The following is an 18,137-nucleotide window of genomic DNA, read 5'->3' on the forward strand; positions in this document are numbered from 1 at the left end:
GGCCCCAGCCCGGCCCCCTCAGTGAAATTGATCCAGAACCTCCACTGGGCTCTCTCATAAAAAAAAATTACCATTCAAGGACGGCACAAAACTACAGTATCTCATGTTGTGCATTCCTGTCACAAAAATCAATGCGCTTCCAGCTTGGATTTTCCATGTTTATTTAAAAAGACACTTTGAAATTTCTTTGTACAGACAATTTGTCACAGTATAAAATAAGAGACTTCATTGACGTCGTCGTTCTACAACAGTGAGCACAGAAATCTTGTTGACGTTGCATATTTCCATCAAATTTCATAAAATAAAATTGCATACTTGGAAATACAAAGGACAAATATGCCAAATCACCTCATGATAATACAATATTATCATACAAATAAGGCTTTGGAGCCGCATAGCGCTACTGGATACAGAGGGTGGGCTGCATTCCCAAGCAAGCTGTTAGTGATTCAACTGTCAACTTTAATTCTATTCAGCTCTTAAAACTGAACCAAAATCCACCCGTGTGGCTCCACTTGTGCTTCATAAGTTTGAATCTTGCTCCGACACAGGATGGTAGCCATTTTTATTCCTGCTGCTGTCTTCCTCCGGGGCAAAAATGGCCAGCAACCTCTCTTGCTCTCTTTTGGTTTTGGGCAAGTCCTCAGATGGTGTGATGAGCAGCTGGATGCGCTGTTAAGAAACGATCAAGAGATGCCGCTGGCGCACTGTATGTATTTTAATACGTTATGAAAACACCCAAGTGCATTACCTCCCTGAACGTTCCCTGTGTGGTGCTGATCTTATACGCCATCCACAGTGGGATGCAGACCATGGAGGAGAGAGCCAGTAGCCAGCCAATGACGTAGCCCCACCACGGATACACATACTCATTGTTGTATTTTAGCGGAGTGTATTTAATGAGGGAGAAGGCAAAAGTACCCTGAGGGGGACGATCAACGAAACTCATAACTCATCATGTATTTTGTGCCGCAAGCTAGGTAAAGTTGAAACTCACAATACACGTGGCCGGGGTGAAGAACATCCAGCAGTACTTGATGTAAGGCCCAGGACGGTAGCCGATCATGTCTTCGATGTTGTCATAAAAGCGATCAGCACCTGGAGAGTCCCATTTGGGGGGAGGGGACCAAAAGTTGTTTTTTTTTTTTTTTTAACTTACAATACTTTGCCGTCTGATGGCAGCTTACCGTAGACCCAGGCAATGCAGACAGTCTCAAAGAGGCCCATAAAGAGAAGACACATGCCACTAGCAGCGTAGTAATCAAAGAGCTGGAAGACGTACATGCCACCCTGTGAAAAACAACACGCACACAAATGTTCACTTCAAGCAGACATCCCCGGGAAATTTCATGAATCAAGCACCTTCTGTGAATTCTGCCACATTTAATAAGTATGATAAAAACGGTCATCCATGGTTATTAGGTATAGCTACATTCGAAATGATAATGTTAGAACATAGAGACTGAAGCTAAACTTACATACAAAATGACACTTCCAGCTGTGCAGTGATTTTTTTTCTCGGCAAAAACACCCAAGGCAGATTTTTTTTTTTTTTAATATTGACCATCAGCAGAGGCGGCTCCCCGCACTATGGGCTGTATGTTGCATTCCGAGCCCTACCTCCATGAGCATAATGAGGCCCACAAGGAAAGAGAGAAAGACCACAACGAGGAGGAAAAGCTCCCGGCGGTTTTTACGGCGGAAGGTGGCCGGGTACATGTCGACGATGGCGGTCACCAGGCTCTCGACGCACACAAACTAAAAAAAAAATAATAATAATAAAAAAAACTTTAATCGTTACAGTGGAACCTTTCATGAATTCACAGGGCGGAGTCAAATCATCTCACCTGACTGTCCAGCCCAAGAAAAACAATCATGATGAAGAAGAGAGCGGCCCACAGGGGAGAGAAGGGCATCATGGTCACAGCACGCGGGTAAGCAATGAAGGCTAAACCCGGGCCTGCAACGGGCAACCAATCAATGTCATGAATTACTCTCGCATTCCAGACAGTATTAAAAATAATAATAATAAATAAATACTTTTTTTCCCCCTTCTCACTGGCGCTAAGGAATTCATAAAAGTGGGCTTTAATAAATACATGTGTGGGTGGGGGGGCACCGCGTTGCTAATCAACCTCACCAGATTCAGCCACCTCAGAGATGGGAACATTCTGCTCATAAGACATGAAGCCCAGAATGGAGAAAATTGCAAATCCAGCCACAAAACTGGTCCCGCTGTTTAGAAAGCACAAGGCCAGGCAATCTCTGCAAAACAGACAATTTACTTCATTTTGCCTTTTTTTTTTTTTTGCATACCAGATGTTGATACACGTGAGTGGAAGAATTCGGCCCTACCTGTAGCAGTTGTTGTTGTATTTGTTATAGCTGCCTAGAGCTGTCAACGAGCCTAAGCAAATAGCATAGGAGAAGAAGATTTGGGTCCCAGCATCCATCCATACCTTAAAAAAAAAAAAAAAGAGAAAAATGGGCGAGTCATTAAAAAGTAGGAAAAAGCATACAAATGCACGTCATTCGATAGCAAGACCGTACAAAATGCAACATGGCATGCAGTGGTTACATAATCCAGAGGATGCCAATGCATAATCATTGACGATTGCAGATGGATGATGTTGGTCTTGCTTACTTGAATAATTATTAAACCAAGCTTCCAGGAAGCACAACACGGCAGTTTCTAGTGTTTCAAAACAGGCTGCGACCACAGCGATTGGGCAAAACTGCGAGGCCCGTCCGCGACTCGCTGTCCTGTTTACCGTCCCGGTTTCCAACGCAGATGGACGCAGCGGGTCTCCCCCAAAGAGCCACGGGGGACCCGCATCTGGTGCATCCTCGCCAGCAGGGGAGACGACACTAAAAGCCTCTCGTTTGGATTTTTTGACTCACAAAGTCCCGCATCAAGTGCGGCGTTTTGGTACCTGCGGGTCTGCCAGACGTCCTAAATCAGGGTAGAGGTAAAACTGAATCCCGATCCCTGCACCGGGTAGGGTGAGTCCCCTCACCAGCAGCACGATAAGCATCAGATAGGGGAAGGTTGCCGTGAAGTAGACCACCTAAATCGACGAAGAGGAGAAAAAAAAAGCCACCAGCGGTGTCTGCATATTCGTCAACCCTAAATAAATAAAAGGGACACTTTCCACTTCCCACCCACTTTTCCTGTGGATTTGACCCCCTTCCAGATGCAGAAGTAGCACATGACCCAGGCGAGGAACAGACACAGGACCAGGTCCCAGTTGAGCGAGCCCATGAGCTCGATGCCCGGCGAGATCCTCAGCGCTCGTCTCCTGTCGAGACCAAAAAGAAAAGCGTCCACCTGTCAAGAGCGGGCCCGGCACGTGTGCTCCAGCGTCACAACTTGACAACTCACTCCCAGAACTCCATGACCGGAGACGTGGCATTGGGGGGGATCGTTTGGTTGACGGAGGCGTTTCTCCTCTGGAACTCCACGCAGTTTTCTGGGGAAGAAATTTGTCACTCGGAAGCGTTGCTACGAAATGAACGCGTCCGACAACCCCTTTTACCCGTGTTCCACGAGTTGTTGCAGGAAGACCACGGCAGATCCCAGGAGAAGGAGAAAGACAGATAGAACATGCCCCAAGCCAGGACCACGATGTAGTAGAAGTTCAGCAGGGTCACTATCACTTGGGTGCCGTAGCCAAGACCTGAAGAATATGGATCAGGGAACAAGATAGGAAATACAGAAAACAATTCTTTAAAATCGTAAGCCAGATTTAAAAGCATTTTGACTTCGCTTCCGTTTGCAGCCGATTCCATTTCCGTGCAGCATAACGGCAAAATTCCGCTTCACCGTGTTTGCTTTGAACTCTGGGCTCCATTAGCACAGTAGCGGAATTTGAAGATGTATTCTCTCGCTAAATGGGAGCCAGTGTAAGACAAAGCCAGTGTTTTATCAGTTTAAAAATATGCTAATAGTACGATACAACGTATATGAAAACTCTTAATGGTGGAACATATTTTGAAATGATTGATCTTGGTCTCATTTCTTTTTTTAATATCATAAAAAGGGGTGTGTAGTGTGTAACCTCTGTTCCATTACATTTACTCATACTTTTTTTTTGGAGTGACTCCTCCTTGTAGCTAGCACACGTACCTTCAAACAAGGGGCTGATTTTTCTCCAGCAGGTGATGCCTCCCTCGCTGGTGAACTGGCCCAGGGCCGTCTCCAGGAAGAAGACGGGAACGCCACAGGCGAATAGGAAGATGAGGTACGGGATGAGGAAGGCACCTCGGGGAGTGGAGAAAGCAGACGCACATTTATTTCGGGGTTCCGTCGGAGCACTTTTCACTGAAAGTTAAGCCGGATGGGTCTTCTTTCGCCCCGATGGGTGGCCCCGGGATGTTTGGCGGCGCGCTCACATTTCCAACTCTCGGCGGGGACAGCTGCTGTGAGCGAGGAGCAACAACAGCTGTGTGACCCTGCGAGGCCCTGAACTTTGACCCCGCCACCATGCGGAGGCAGAGTGAGGAGAGTGAGCACACGCTGTTTCTGCAACCACCCCCCCCCCTCTCCCCAAAAAGGGTAAAAATGAATTCTTTAAAAGGACATTTGCATGCGGGGAAGAAGGGAACTCATTTCCATTGAAACAAAACAGCAGGTGTCGTAAACAACCGTTGGGGGCATGAGGGGCTTTGTTTTGTATTGTCTGAAACAAACATTTGGATTTCTTCCTTCTCTTAACACTCACCTCCTCCGTTCTTGTAGCAGAGGTACGGGAAGCGCCACATGTTGCCCAGGCCGATGATGGATCCGGCAACGGACAGGATGAATTCCACCTTGTTGCTCCACTGGCCCCTCTCCTCCATCTTCACCTCCGAGGGGGGCAGCGGCTCCGGTGCCTGGACGGCGACACCATTGCGGAGGCCCGCCTTGGCAGCGTCCCCTAAGGGGGACAAGTCAAAAGATTGCAAGTGGATTTTGGACGGGGCACAGAAGCAAAACCGGGCGTCGTTGAGCTTACCCATCATTGAATTTGTCCTCGTACGCCTCACGTGTGCGCTTGCTTCAGGTGGTTTAGCAGTAAATGCTCAAGATTTAGAATTTAAGTACAGAGTTGGGGGTGGTGGGGAGGAAGGAGGAGGAGGAGGAGAAGGAGGAGGCTTGGGCTTGAAATGCTAAACTTAGGCCAGCCTCCACTGTCTTTGCTATCACGTGGTCGCTTACGAGCAAAGTGCATCGCTTACACTTGACAGTGGAATTGATGGGGCCGGACATAGAAGACCACCTGAGTTGCGAAAAGTGTGACCTTGTCATTTGCGGTATTTGTGCATCATATGCTATTGAACAGAAATTGAAATCTGGAGCGCCGATGCTTGAAGAGATTATCACCGCTTAGTTAAATGAGCGCCAGCCGTTTACAGACCCTTCTTGACCCGAAAAGTAAACGTAGCTGGCATCGAATGCCTGGATTATTAAAAACCATGAAAAACACGTCCTTGGCATTGACTTTCTATGCCACTGTCGTATAGTGACAGGTGGGACTGAACGATGTCGAAAAAAATAACCTAATTGTGACTTTTTTTGCTCAATATCGCAATTTAAGATGCGATTTTTTTTCTCTTCAAGATCCTCTTCTCGTGTATTTGTTAACAAAGAAGCACAAACTTCATCTGTTTTACAATAAATCGCCGATGTACTGTACATAAAAGGATGTTTTTGTACGTTAGAGTCACATGCAAACGAGTGCTAAGAAAATCGTAACAATCTCCTTGGCTGTGACTCACTCAGACAGAGACGGCAAAAGCGGCTGAGGCGAGTTTGTGCCAGAATGTACCCTGGGCTAAGTTATGAGTCGCCAACCCCTCCTCCTCCTCCTCCACGGCATTCCGTTCTGCAAAAGACAAAATAGATCAACCGCGCTGCATCTAGCATGATGGAACCATTAAGGTGGAAAAAAAAAAAAAAAAAAAAAGTACATCGGTAAACAGCAACTGTTTGACTAGGAATCGTTTATTAAAAGGTGAGAAAACAAAACCAAAAAAAAAAGACACAAACCATTATTTTAATTGCTTTTGAGCTATATACATTATAAATAATTCGACTACATTACAACCATTTCGTCCTCCAGACGAGTCTTGGAAGGGCCGCACAGAAAGGTGGAGTAGTTTTGTTGAAACACGACACGTGTTGGCTGATTGAGTGGTGACGGGTCATTGAAAGCGTGGGAGATCCGGGAAGATGGTTCTCGGGGCTAAAACTCTGCTTCGGTCCAAGAAGGCTGGAAAATATTTGTGTGTTGAGGTTTATGATACAGGAAGTTGAAGAAATAGCTTCGACGTCGAAGCTAGTTCACCATCCTGGACTCGGCGTTTAAAGTCAGTTTGCGACGCCTGACGTAGTGCTAACTGTTGTGCTGAGGATCCTCCGCTGGGGTTAGACGGACGGCGGCGACGGGGCGGGACCACGAGGCGCCGGCGGCCGTCAGCAGGCTCGGCGCGGCCAGCACCACCACGGTTTCCTCGGCCACCTCCACCTCGGCCGCGCCGCCTCCCCGCCTCGGCCCGACGGCCTTGAGGGAGCAGTCCACGCAGATGTAGTCTTCGTTCTCCGCCATTTCGCACGAGACCCCCACGCAGACTTGGTGGAACCACTCGTCGCAGCCGCCGTCGCATTGCACCCAGTCCACCTTGAGGACGGAAAGGAAGGAAACGTACTTGTCGATTTATAGCTCAAACGCATCATCGCCAAATGATTTTGCGGACTCGCCCCACGTTACCGTTTGGCCACTGCGAGGGGCGCGGGGACACCGGTTTGAGAACTAGGGACATACAGTCGAGCGCAACATAGTCACAAGTGCATGTATATAAAATTACGCCTGTGCGGCAAGCCTACCCGATTCCAGTGCTGTGATTGGCCGCGGCAGACTAGCCATTCGTTAACCTGGTGGCTCACCCCATGTGGCGTCTCGTGAAAGGACCAAGCCGACCGACTAGGCCTGTTAATATGTGATGTGTGAATCTCTTTCAGGTGTTCTAGTGTTGTTGTCACCAGCGGATATACTGTCAACTTCCATGAGGTACATTTCAGGAACATGTTTGTGATTAACTTCGAAGCATACGACAAATATGGGAAACCTGTCGCTGAAACAAATGGGGATCAAAATTCTTCAGAATTAGAGTTTGAGCAGCTTTTTAAAAAAAAAAAAATTACTGGTCAATGTTTTTTTTTTCTTTCAATAAATCTCATTATGAATGCTTTAGTTTTTTATTTATTGTAAATAAAAATTTATAGATAAATTTATATATATATATACACACATTTAAAAATAATAATTTAACCAATAATAACTTTAAACCAATTTTATAGAATTTTTCTATTGTCCATATTAATTTCTCTCTTTCTTTTATCAGATCATTATGGCTACGGTAGTTTAAAAAAATGTCATTTTTGGAGAAGCATTTTTCATGAACAAAATGTTTTCTCAATTTTTGTTTTACTTTTTTTTTTCAGTAGTTTTAGTTCACATTAATAACCCGCCCCCGAGTTTTATAGTCCAAGCACTTAAGCTCGTGCATCTAATATGTACTTTTACGTACAAACGGTGTCAAATATTGCTAACATCACACGCTCACGTGTGACTTCTGTTAACACTGTTAACATGTAATCCATCAATGTGTCTATTAATGATCTGCCTTGGTACAATGTGACTTGCGGACAACCTAAACATGATGTGCTGACGCATGGAATCCTGAGTGTGATTCAGAGTCTCTCGGTCCTCACCTTGTCTTTACACGGTCTTTGGCAGTTTTTGGCGGCGCACACGGCGTTCTCGTCGTTGGAGTCTTCGGCACCGGACCACTCGTACTTGGAGGGAATGTCGAGAATCTTCTTCTCCTTCCTCTTCTCCAGTCCCTCTCTGATGGCCTCTGCCTTGGCGGCCGCTTTCTCCTTCCGCTTCCTCTCTTTCTCCTCCTTGGCTAAACGTTTAGCCAGCTGCTTCATCTCCCGGTTCTTATCCAGGCCCAGTTTCAGCTTCTTCTTCTTGGCTTTGCCCCCGAGGCCGAGCTCCTGGCCGGCCCTTTTCAGCTCCTTGGACTTGGACGGTCGGGCGCCGGCGGACGATATGAGCATGTGGTGATGGTGGTGGTGCTCGGCTCGCTCCAACTTCCGCTTCCTCTTCTTCTCTGAATCCTTGATCTTGATTTTCAGAGACTTCTCCATTGGGCCGTCGTCAGGCTGCGAAAGAGACAAGTCAGAGTAGATCCGGTGAAGCCCTATTTTCTCGTTTAGAATTTTTTTTTTCTTTTTAATCGGTGCCGATACCTCCATAACCTGAAGGAATCTCTCCTCCAAGGGGGGATGCGTGGCCTGCAGGATCCTCCAGATGTGCTGGGTCTCATCGAGAGACACCTCCAGCAGGTCGCCCAGCATCATCAGCTCCTCCAGCTGGGCCTTGGCTTGCGGAGACAGTTCCAGCACCGGCGGCTCCAGACTGCGAGGTACCAGAGGAGTCTTCCTGGGCTGCTTTCTTGGCGTTCCCACATCTGGAACACATTTTTTTCCCTTCTTTTAGTATTTTGTGTCATGCCAAACGCTGGTTTGAGAACGCCTATGAGAGAAGAGTGACGGCTCACTTTGCACAACAGACTTGGAAGCTGAGGAGTAGGCGTGTTCGGCGCAGAAGGAGGGCGTGGCACTCGGCCACATGTGACTGACCACCTCTTCCGACTTAACTGGGATCTCGTCGTCGCAGAAGAGGTACGGCTTCACTTCGCCCGAGTCCTGGAAACGCAGCGTTGGGAATTCCACGGACTCATCGTGCACCTTCGAACGATGTAATGCGGACGTTTACCTTTGTGTCGTAACCATACGTCTCCCGGATGTCCTCATCTGAGTCGGTCTCCTCGTCGTCGTAGTCCACAGACTGGCGAGGCGACGTGGCTCTGCTGAAGCCTGACTGCTGGAAGGTCTGGATGTGACCCTAGAAGACACCAATAAAGGCTCTGTCAAATAATCGCTCGTTTTTTTTTTTTTCTTTAACCAATAAAACTTAGCGTTCATCTCTCTGACCTGCAAGTCTGGGTTGGCTGCGGCTTTTTGCAGCTCGGCGTTGATGATCTTCTCCGTCTTCTCCCGCGCGGCTTGCTCCACCATGCGCTGGCTCAAAACGGACAGCTTGGCCAGGGCGGACGACAGTTCCTCTGTGGCCAGAGCTCGACGGGCCCGGTCCTGGTAGTAACGTAGGCAATTAGTTCAAAGTTCCCCAGTTTTTCTTTTTTTTTTAAAGGCTCATCTGAAGAGATGTCTCCCATGTGAGGGGTCCGTGGCCCCCAAAAAGCGCGTACCTGCCAGCTCATTGCCCGCTCAGTTAAACACTGGAGGGCCTCCCCTTCCGGTAGTCTGACGGGAAGCTTCTGCAGCGACACCAGCAGAGACAGAATGGTCTCCAACCTGGGCCGCCTCGATCGTTGACACAGCGGGCAGAGAAATTTGGAGTCCTTGCTATTGCTCTGCCAACCGGCGCCAAGCTTCTTCTGCGTTCCCGTCTTGGGCAGAGGCACGCACACGCCGTGGAACCAGTCCTTGCACAGCTCGCACTGCAGCATGAAGCCGCTGGCCGTCTTCCGGCAGAGGCAGAACTTGACTTCCTCGATTCGGTCGGCCATGGCCATCTTGGCCAGGTTGGCGGCGCGCAGCGAGTGGATGGCCTCCACCTCTTTCTGCTCTTTGGCTTTGAAGGCGGCGACGACGGCGGAGGGGTCTCGCGCCTCATCCGGGCTCTCGTCCAGGTCGCTCAGGATGTCGGGGTCGAAACCTCCTCGCTCCTTCTCCATGAGCTCCCTCACTCGTTTCCGCTTGCTCTTGCTGTTGCCGTACACGCCGATGTCCACGCGAGGACTGAGAACCTTCAAAGGCCATGTGAACCATCACAAGGGGGTGTTCATGGGTTTCAATCCAACGAGGGAACCACGACGGCACAAAAATAGTCCGTTTTCTGCCCCGCCCAGCCCTAACCTGAGATACGACGTCTCACCTGCAGTAGTGTGTATGTCGAGTTCTTTTTGAGAAAGGTTCGGCCGGTCCTCTCCCTCCAGGCTCGCGCCGAGGCCACCTGAGACTCCACCTGGGCCAGCGGATCGAGACGGACGGGGATAGAACGCCCCCGAGCCAGTAGGCTCTCCAGTTGCTCCAGGTAAGCGTAGCTACTCCCGCTCTGTGTGTGGATGCAAAGGTCTTCGTCACAGATCCTTCCTCCCCCCCCCTCAAAAAAATCGTCACCAAAGCGCCGATTCCCAAAAACCGCTGCTCGGCTCTGCTGCAAAAAGTGAAAATCTGCGCGTAACTGAAGCCAACGCGAAAAGGGCTGCAACGGCCTGCAGCAGAGGTGTCCAAACTATGGCCTGGGAGCCATTTGTGGCCACCGTCCATTTTTTCATCAGACTATGATTGAATCGATTCTGTACCTGAATAGCATCCACCTTGGCAGTCCAGTCTTTGGCTTTTTGCAGGGCTTCTCGTAAAGCCAAAATATTCGGGAGGTATGCTGGAATGTTCCTGGCCTCCAGCACGATGCTTTCCAACGTCACCATGCTGTGTCGAGGCCTTTGTTTCGAGACAAACGGGCAGGAGTGACTCCGCATGCGACTCCGAAGCAACGCTGTCGACTTCGGACGCCACAAGTTATCGGCGGGCGATTGAGCGCAGAGCAATAAATACCTGGCCTGCAAGCAAGCCCGGGCCTTGTCCTCCCATTTCTCAGAGACCGTGAGGATCTCCTGCAGTTCAGCCATCGCCTTCTCCACGGCGTGATGGGGAGCCAGGCCCACCCCGGAATCGATGAGCCGCTTCATCAGCTCCAGCGTGACGCGGTGAGGCTCCGTCAAGGTGATCCGCACCTTGAAAAAGGCGGCAGAAATCATTTGGAGACTTCACATTGTGACAACGCGGACATCGAAATAAAAAGGGGTTCGTTCGGATTGGCCAACCTCATCGAGCCAACGGGCCTGCTGGAGCTCCTGTTTGAGGCGAGGGAGCTCCGGCAGCTCCACATCCAGGCCGCTGCCCAGGTCCAGAAGGGCCTGCAGCTTGGAGGAATCCGGCAGCTCATCGGCCAACGCGACCTGGGCTCGCTCGTGGAAGTCTTCCACATTCTCGAGTAACTCCTGTAAACACGTGCGAGGTGAACAAACAATCCTATCGCGCCAACTTTGTTTTTTTTTGTTTTTTTACTGTCAAAACAACGTTCGTGGTGACGCAAACGGGGTCGAACCTTCACTTGTCTGGCCTGGCTGATGACGCAGGGCAGCCTGTAAAGCTGCTCCACAAAGGCCTTGAGCTCGTCCACGGTCAGCTTGCTGCGGGTCCGACTGCTCTCAGAACGCAAGCGGCTGCTGTGGATGGAGGGAGACGGGGGGGGGGGGGGGGGGGGGGGGGGGGTTACCAGATCTTAAATGGACAATTGTCTTGCTTGTGACGTCGCCTTACCTGTGTCTCTGCTTGCGGCTGAGCAACATCTGGGCGACGGAGGAGCAAGTCTCGGCCTCTTTCACCATTTCTCTGAGGCGACGGAACAGAGAATTTTCCGGGTACTTCCTGTCTTCTGCGTCCTCCAGCAAAACCTTGAGCTCAATTAGGTCTATGTGAGACAGACAGGACAGAAGGCACATATTCATTCGGGCTGCAATTCACAATTATTCTAATAACACTGGTCAAGAGCAAGTTATAATCAGAGATGGCTTCATGGACACATTCCTGTTTTGCGTTTTTCGAAAACATCTTTTTTTTTTCTTAATTTGACCTGTAAAAGCTTGCGCGATACGGATTTCCCCATGAATCATTGAGGTGGAAGATAGGGAGAAACCTTTCTTGTTCTTCTGGTCTGCAGCCAAAGCTTCATTGATCCTTTTTGCCCAGGTGTCGTATGACTGCGCACGATTCTTCACACCCTGCAGCATCGCCGGAAGCTCCTCCAAATCGTAGCGATACCTGAACGTGAAAACTTCTACCTAAGCTTTGCGGGATGCCAGGAAAGTCGTGCAAGCAAATCGGAAAAGCTTGCCTGAGGCACTTGTTGCTGAGAGGGCAGTCGCAGAGATCTGCTGCATGGTGGAGACAAACCAGCCGATCGGGACAACAAGAGCAGGTGAGCGCCGACAGGAAGCAGGTGGTCTTGCACTTGTGGCACTGGCGCTCATCGTCCGGGACCAGCTCAAAAACTTCCTGCTCAGAAGACAGCACCCCCTGCAGGCAAAGGAGAACAAGTCATTTGTGATAGATAACCTGAGCAGGCGAACGGGAATCTCAAATGTTCAATAAGTGACATGCCATTTCTTGGATTGTGTTTCTAAGACGAGTCTCCTCATCCATCATTTCCCCCATCTCCTTGACAACGGCCGCGGCCAGCTCCACGTCCAGGCTCTCCGGATCAGCGGCCATCTTGCAAAGCAGCTCGTCATGCGAGAAGACGCAGTAACGGCGAAGGCGTCGGTAGTGGGCCACGCACTGACGGCCCATTGGTAACTGGGAAGGACGGATCCAGATTCAGATTGAGAGGGAAGTTATTCCGCAGTGTTTGCGGATGTAGGAAACCTCACCCAGTCAGCGGTGCAGAAGTTCACAGCCTCTGCAAAATTGTAGCCCTGGTTGAATCCGCTGTGGTAGGCTCGCGGAAAGGTGACCACAAACTCCCCTGCGCACTGATTGGTCCTGTACACCTACAAAAGGGATCAAACCACACACACTTTATAAAAAGCACCGCAGTTAAAAAAATAATAAAAAAATAAATCATCATAATAATAATCTGTGCATTTTCTAGTTGGACACTGTCGATTGTTTTTTTTATGGCCAGCAGATGGCGGCATTGGCTCTATTTTGGTAGATCAGGTTTGTAATATATTTTGGTTCTTTAATGAAATGACTGTTTGTTCCATAAAGTTCTACTAACAAATGATGTTCAAGTGCCCAGGGAGCTTTGCTTACATATAAAAAACATTGATGCTTGAATCCAATACCTTTCTAAAAGTCCCCATCTTTAACTTGCCATATTGAACCACAACTTTTGCACCTTTTTGCAACTCGAACGAGCATGATCTAGTGTCGGGTCTCGGTCACATACAGGCACGCCGTGCTCCATGAGGACGTTGGGGTTCATGATGGTGACCAGTTGATGGAGGAGGTCCGGCTGCGATTGAAACAGCTCCGGAGCCAACTTTTTCATCACCGCCTCGAGCTGCTCCGCCGCGGACGCTGGCACTCCATACCAAGTCTTGGGCTCGCCCCTGATGTCGGAAGACAAAAGTTGCAACTCTTTTTTTTTTTTTTTTTGCCACGGGTGACGGTGACCAGCGTCTTTTCAACAATCTCACCAATGGAGGAAATTAATGGAGTAACTCCAGTGGTCCTCGATGTGCCAGCAGAAGGAGGAGAAACACATGCCGACGTAGAGCCAGGGCACCTTCATGCCCGAGATGTCCACGTTGATGTGCGTGAGGACCGACTGCTCCAACACTGGCATGTTGTTCAGATTCCATCCAGAGTTGGCGTACTCCTGGCGGGAACAGCAAAAGATGTGCCATTTTAAAAAAAAATTGAGTCCGTTATGTGCAAAGCCGTCTTGTTTTGAACTCACCTCCTCATCTCCCAGGAGCCTCCTCTTGCCGTCTCGAACGGGGAACCCGCTGCCCACATCCTTCGAGCTGATGTCGGCGCCGTACTCCACGATGACGTCCTCCTCGATGCTGCTCACCAGGCGCCAGAACTCTTTCTCTACCAGCTCGGTGGGCACCATCTGTGAAATGAAAACCAACTCTTAGTACAACACTGAGATCACAAAGTACTGCGATCAGTTTAGTGCTCGTTAAAAAGCACTTTGTGCGGAGGAGGTTATTTTTCAAAATCATTCAGCAATCCTTTTACACACATGGACCGGCATGTTGAAATAGTCCGACTTGAACTGGTCGGCCATCTCTCCGAAGCTCTGGAGCGAGTATTCCCTCACAGCCTGCTCAAAGCCAAACGCCTCTCTGGGTTTACTGCACTCCTACGTAGACAAAAGAGGGGTTGGGGAGAAAAAAAAAAAATACATTGGAAGAAAAAAATACAGACGGGAAAATCGATCTGCGTAGTTGTGCGCGTTTTACCTCTGCGACACACTTGGGGCAGCGCCAGTCACCTTTGGGCACATCTTGCAGAGGTGGAATCAGGCAGAAGGTGTGGTAGCTGTCGTCGCAGCCGTCGCACAGCAGCAGGCGGTCCTCCTCGTCGCCACGTCCGCACATCAGACAGAAGTAGAGGTCGATCTGGGAGAGCGTCATCTTCAAGCACGGAAAGCAGATCCCCACGCCACAAAACTGCAGTGCGACACTTACAAAGTTGACTTCGAGCGTCTCCTTGCGCGGTCTCATTTTGATGGCGAAGGCTTGAGCTTTGAGGTGACGATGTTTCTTGTAGCCGTCATCTAATAAGGAGAGAAACCGTTTTTGGACGATGACTGCATTTGACGAGGCAAATAAAAAGGCAGGCCAATCCATATATTTCTCACCTGTCGACACAATTTCCAAGTCCACCAACTTGGGACTGGTAGCAAAGAGTTTGAGGCCTTTGGGCTCTTTGTTTTCCCTCTAGAGAGAGAACAACAACAACAACAAAAATCAAGTGAACCTTTTTCGAAACTTCTTTTCGTTTCAGTACTTTATGCTCCTTTTAATTGTGTAACAAACAGACGAATATCGGACAGTGGAGCTTTTGTTTTGGCATTGAAAAATGTCGACATATTAAGAGCATGTATTTTCTTCATCTTTAAAGAGCATTTTTTTTGTCTGACATTTGGTTAGGAAGTGTGTGGTCCAAAGTGGCGACCCCCAGTCCCACCGATGACAAAGTGTGACCCCCCCTCCCCTCCCTCCGGCGTTTTAAGTTGCTGTACTAGTTTATGACGGCGTGTACACTAATAGCCAAGGCATAAAATGCAGTTCAGAATTTGAAAGTGTTGTGTTAAAAACTGTGAACTTGAAACAAGTTCTATTATTCGGTGTACTATAAAATGCAGTTTTACAAGTGTCACTCCTTCTCGATCCCCACCTCCGACTTAAGTCGCCTTGAGCGTCTTTCGGCCAGAGGACGCTCTTTCACCTGCGCCGCACCAAGCTCTCCGTCTTTGTCCTCGTTTTCCTCTGGGTCGTCCTCCTCCACTGCCTCCTCGCCAACTCCCTCGTCCACTTCCTCAAAGTCGTCTCCCTCCTCGTATAGTTGCTGGATGCCCTAACCGAAGGCAAAAAGTGAGGATTTTGAATACAAATTTAAAAATACATAAAAGAGGAATAATGGAGCGGCCTTACAGTTACAGTGGCCCCCGACTGGAAGAGCTCATAGGGGTAAAGGATCCTCTCATAGTGGGAGCGAAGGAGTGAGCCGGTGCCTTTCCCTGGCGGGAAGCCCATTCGGCTGCTCACTTTGGACCACCTCTTTTCTTTACACGCGGTCACAAAGCCCCCTTCGGATGACACAACCTGAACATGTGCAAAACATTTTTACACTAATAAATAGAATTCATCCGTCCCTTCTCCGAAGCGCTTTATCCTCACGAGGGTCGCGGGCATGCTGGAGCCTATCCCAGCTGTCTTTGGCCGGTCGGCAGGGTACACACCCTGGACTGGTCGCAGACTAATCGAATGCTCCATGCAATCGACTCCAGGTTTACCTTGCTGAGTTGATACAGGTCCAGGACCTTTCGCTCCACGTGTGGGAAACGAATCTTGCATCCTTGCAGCTCCCAGAACTTTGCTATTTGATCCAGGAAGTTGAGCTTTACCCGAGTGAGTGCCTGGACCCAAAAGGAGAGAAAATCTGAACTGATAGGACAGCACAGGTCCACACCACCCACCTATTCCAATCATCTTCATTTTCCTCATGCATTCCAATAAACTAGGTGCCCAAAACCCAATTAGTGGGAACATTTGGTTCATTTAAAAAGTGCTGCGATACAGTGCCATCCAAACGTATTCCAACAGCAGGGTCAATTCCTTTGTTTTCTTTGCATATTGAAGACATTTGGGTTTCAAATCAAAGAATGCATATGAAATAAAAGTTCAAAATGTCAGCATTTATTTGATGGCATTCACGTCAGAAGTGTTAAACAACTTTTGTTTGAAGCCACCCAAATTGCAAAAATATCGGAACGTGACTGATGGGGTGCCTTTGTATGTCACCAAGATGCAATGTTATTGTCTGTACACTGAATATACCTATACAGAGTACCGATATTGATTTCTTGAAAGAAATAAACGCCCATAAAAGCAGGAAGCACACATACCACTTCACACATTTTGTCATGATGATAAACTCACCTCAAGTTCATTCAATCTTTGTACGCGAGGAGTGAACCGGAAGTGACGCACGTCGCACGCAAACGGAGGCTGCCAGTCCTTATTGAAGACGGGGGACAGTAAAAAAAAAAAAGGAACATTACTTGACGCATAAAAGTAAAATAAGAGGCTTGATCACGGTGACTTTTCCTAGCCAGTGGCGCACGACGTTTGGAGGAAATTGTGACTTTGAAGTGGGATCTGGTCCGTCCTCGCCCTGCCCACTTTTTCATAGCTGTTTTTTTTTTAAGTTTGGTTTTAAAGGTCCTCTTTCGTATAAAACAATAATCGTGCGTTCAAGGTAATTGCTCAAGTTTCTAAAGGTTGCTTTTGGGCCCACGTACCCGATGACAATAAAGTGAGGCGTGACTGGGCTACCTGAGGCCCAACGTCGAGTTGACGTTGCTAACGTAAATTAGCTAGCTGAATACATCAAATGTTGAGTGGTATTTCTCACTATTTTCCACCTTTTGTGGATGGATGGAGAGAAGATTTTGGGGGTGCTGATATACGATTACGCCATGTTACATAAAATGGAAGAGTTTGACTGATGGGGTACACAACAGAAGCCTTGTGTGACCTCTAATTGGAATGATGGGAAGTGGTCCTGTTTTTCTAAAAACAGACCGACAGAAGAAAAAAATAACCCACAAGACAATAAGTGGAAATATTATTATATGTTGTTTTCGTGGGTGTTTTTCAGTTTACCTGCGGTGGTCTGATCTTGCAGATGCCAGTTTTCTCGGCGACGGGTCGGATCTTGTTGATAAATCCAAGAGGGTCCGAGAAATCCTCCCAACTTGGCTCAAAAACGGGACATTCAGGGGGGGGCACAAACTCACCGATTGCAGACATGTTTATTTTTTCCTCCCCCGGCGACAAGAGAATTGTGTTTTACTAAATATTCCCAAGTTACTTTCACCAGGCCATGACTGGATCCAAATGTTCCTCGTCGCGTGGAACCTCCTCCATCATCTTCTTTGTGTAAATCACGTCAATGACGTTTGGGATCAGAGGTGAAATGGAGATTTTTGGACGTTACTCCAGCTCGGATTCATGCAAAAAGCTTGAATTTGTGGCGCTTTGTCGCCTCTCCTACAGAGGACAGAGGCCACTGTCAGTCCAAAACCCCATCACACCTCTTCTCTCACGGCGCAGATACGCAGCTTGGGTGAGTGGACGACTTGATCCACAAGTTGATTCCCAAACACACACAAGTTCTTGGAAATAGAAAGAACACAATCCAGGATAGCGACGTTAGCTGTGGGTGCTAACCTAGCTCGGTGTGTGTACCTGAGTTACACATGATTTCTTCGCGATGCTGTACTTCAATCAAGTTGACTCTCGCCGAGAAGCGTATGCCCTCTTGAGGTATTCCCCCGCTACTGATAAAAATCCATCATTATGCATCCAAATAGGTGACTATCGTACATTGTTGATAGATGCCTCCATTTGCCTCCGCCATTCATTGATGCGTACGGGAAACTAGCACCGAGGGGCGAATTTAGTTAGCTTAGCCACCGAACGTTGCGCAGCTAACGTTGGCTAAAAACGTCGCTTTCCCGGGATTTATTTGACATATTGTGATTATGAAAGTGTTACTCGTCGCGGTTAAAATGTAAAAAACGAACTGTTCTTTTTCTGATGTCACTTTTTATTAATTTAACGTCGCCTGTCGCTGTTGTTGCCACATTAGTCGTGCTAGCGCCTCTTGCGGCGCGGAGCCGGCATTGACGTCCATAAACGGTTAAAACAAAACAAAACAAAAATCTTGCCTAAAAAAAGAAAACGGGATTGAAATG

At 48.4% G+C, this 18,137-nt stretch overlaps 2 protein-coding genes and 1 long non-coding RNA gene across 8 annotated transcripts; 1 reads left to right on the forward strand and 2 right to left on the reverse strand.

The window, feature by feature from the left end:
• Positions 1–144: 144 nt before the first annotated feature.
• On the reverse strand, positions 145–5,146 carry LOC147186359 (sodium- and chloride-dependent GABA transporter 2-like). Its single transcript, XM_086103648.1, has 15 exons — positions 4,995–5,146; positions 4,722–4,916; positions 4,127–4,261; positions 3,537–3,677; positions 3,383–3,470; positions 3,167–3,299; positions 2,934–3,068; positions 2,356–2,459; positions 2,141–2,265; positions 1,848–1,960; positions 1,621–1,758; positions 1,188–1,290; positions 998–1,098; positions 752–922; positions 145–672 (listed from the first exon to the last, which is right to left on the reverse strand). The coding sequence occupies exons 1-15, from the start codon at positions 4,999–5,001 to the stop codon at positions 523–525; spliced, it is 1,839 nt and encodes a 612-aa protein (XP_085959774.1). The 5' UTR covers positions 5,002–5,146; the 3' UTR covers positions 145–522.
• Positions 5,147–5,965: 819 nt separating this feature from the next.
• On the reverse strand, positions 5,966–17,190 carry kdm5a (lysine demethylase 5A). 6 transcript variants are annotated; one of them, XM_086103644.1, is made up of 29 exons: positions 17,044–17,190; positions 16,318–16,395; positions 15,672–15,794; positions 15,310–15,480; positions 15,053–15,223; positions 14,514–14,592; positions 14,341–14,429; positions 14,113–14,271; positions 13,893–14,012; positions 13,602–13,760; positions 13,339–13,520; positions 13,089–13,251; positions 12,568–12,687; positions 12,299–12,493; positions 12,033–12,214; positions 11,835–11,959; positions 11,459–11,609; positions 11,244–11,364; positions 10,960–11,136; positions 10,691–10,869; positions 10,438–10,576; positions 10,008–10,187; positions 9,319–9,879; positions 9,044–9,202; positions 8,826–8,954; positions 8,608–8,755; positions 8,297–8,517; positions 7,754–8,209; positions 5,966–6,659 (listed from the first exon to the last, which is right to left on the reverse strand). In XM_086103644.1, the coding sequence occupies exons 1-29, from the start codon at positions 17,188–17,190 to the stop codon at positions 6,375–6,377; spliced, it is 5,169 nt and encodes a 1,722-aa protein (XP_085959770.1). In that variant the 3' UTR covers positions 5,966–6,374. The 6 variants fall into 6 exon arrangements, with proteins under 6 accessions (XP_085959770.1, XP_085959771.1, XP_085959769.1 ...); XM_086103645.1 differs by having other exon boundaries at positions 15,104–15,232; XM_086103643.1 differs by having other exon boundaries at positions 15,053–15,232.
• LOC147186361 (uncharacterized) lies at positions 8,102–8,989 on the forward strand. Its single transcript, XR_015099322.1, has 3 exons — positions 8,102–8,239; positions 8,328–8,472; positions 8,547–8,989. It is a non-coding gene; the product is annotated as an uncharacterized LOC147186361 (long non-coding RNA).
• Positions 17,191–18,137: the final 947 nt, after the last annotated feature.

The sequence above is a fragment of the Hippocampus guttulatus genome, chromosome 22, assembly GCF_054856545.1.
Source record: "Hippocampus guttulatus isolate MCC_2025c chromosome 22, RoL_Hgut_1.0, whole genome shotgun sequence".
NCBI classification, from domain to species: domain Eukaryota; kingdom Metazoa; phylum Chordata; class Actinopteri; order Syngnathiformes; family Syngnathidae; genus Hippocampus; species Hippocampus guttulatus.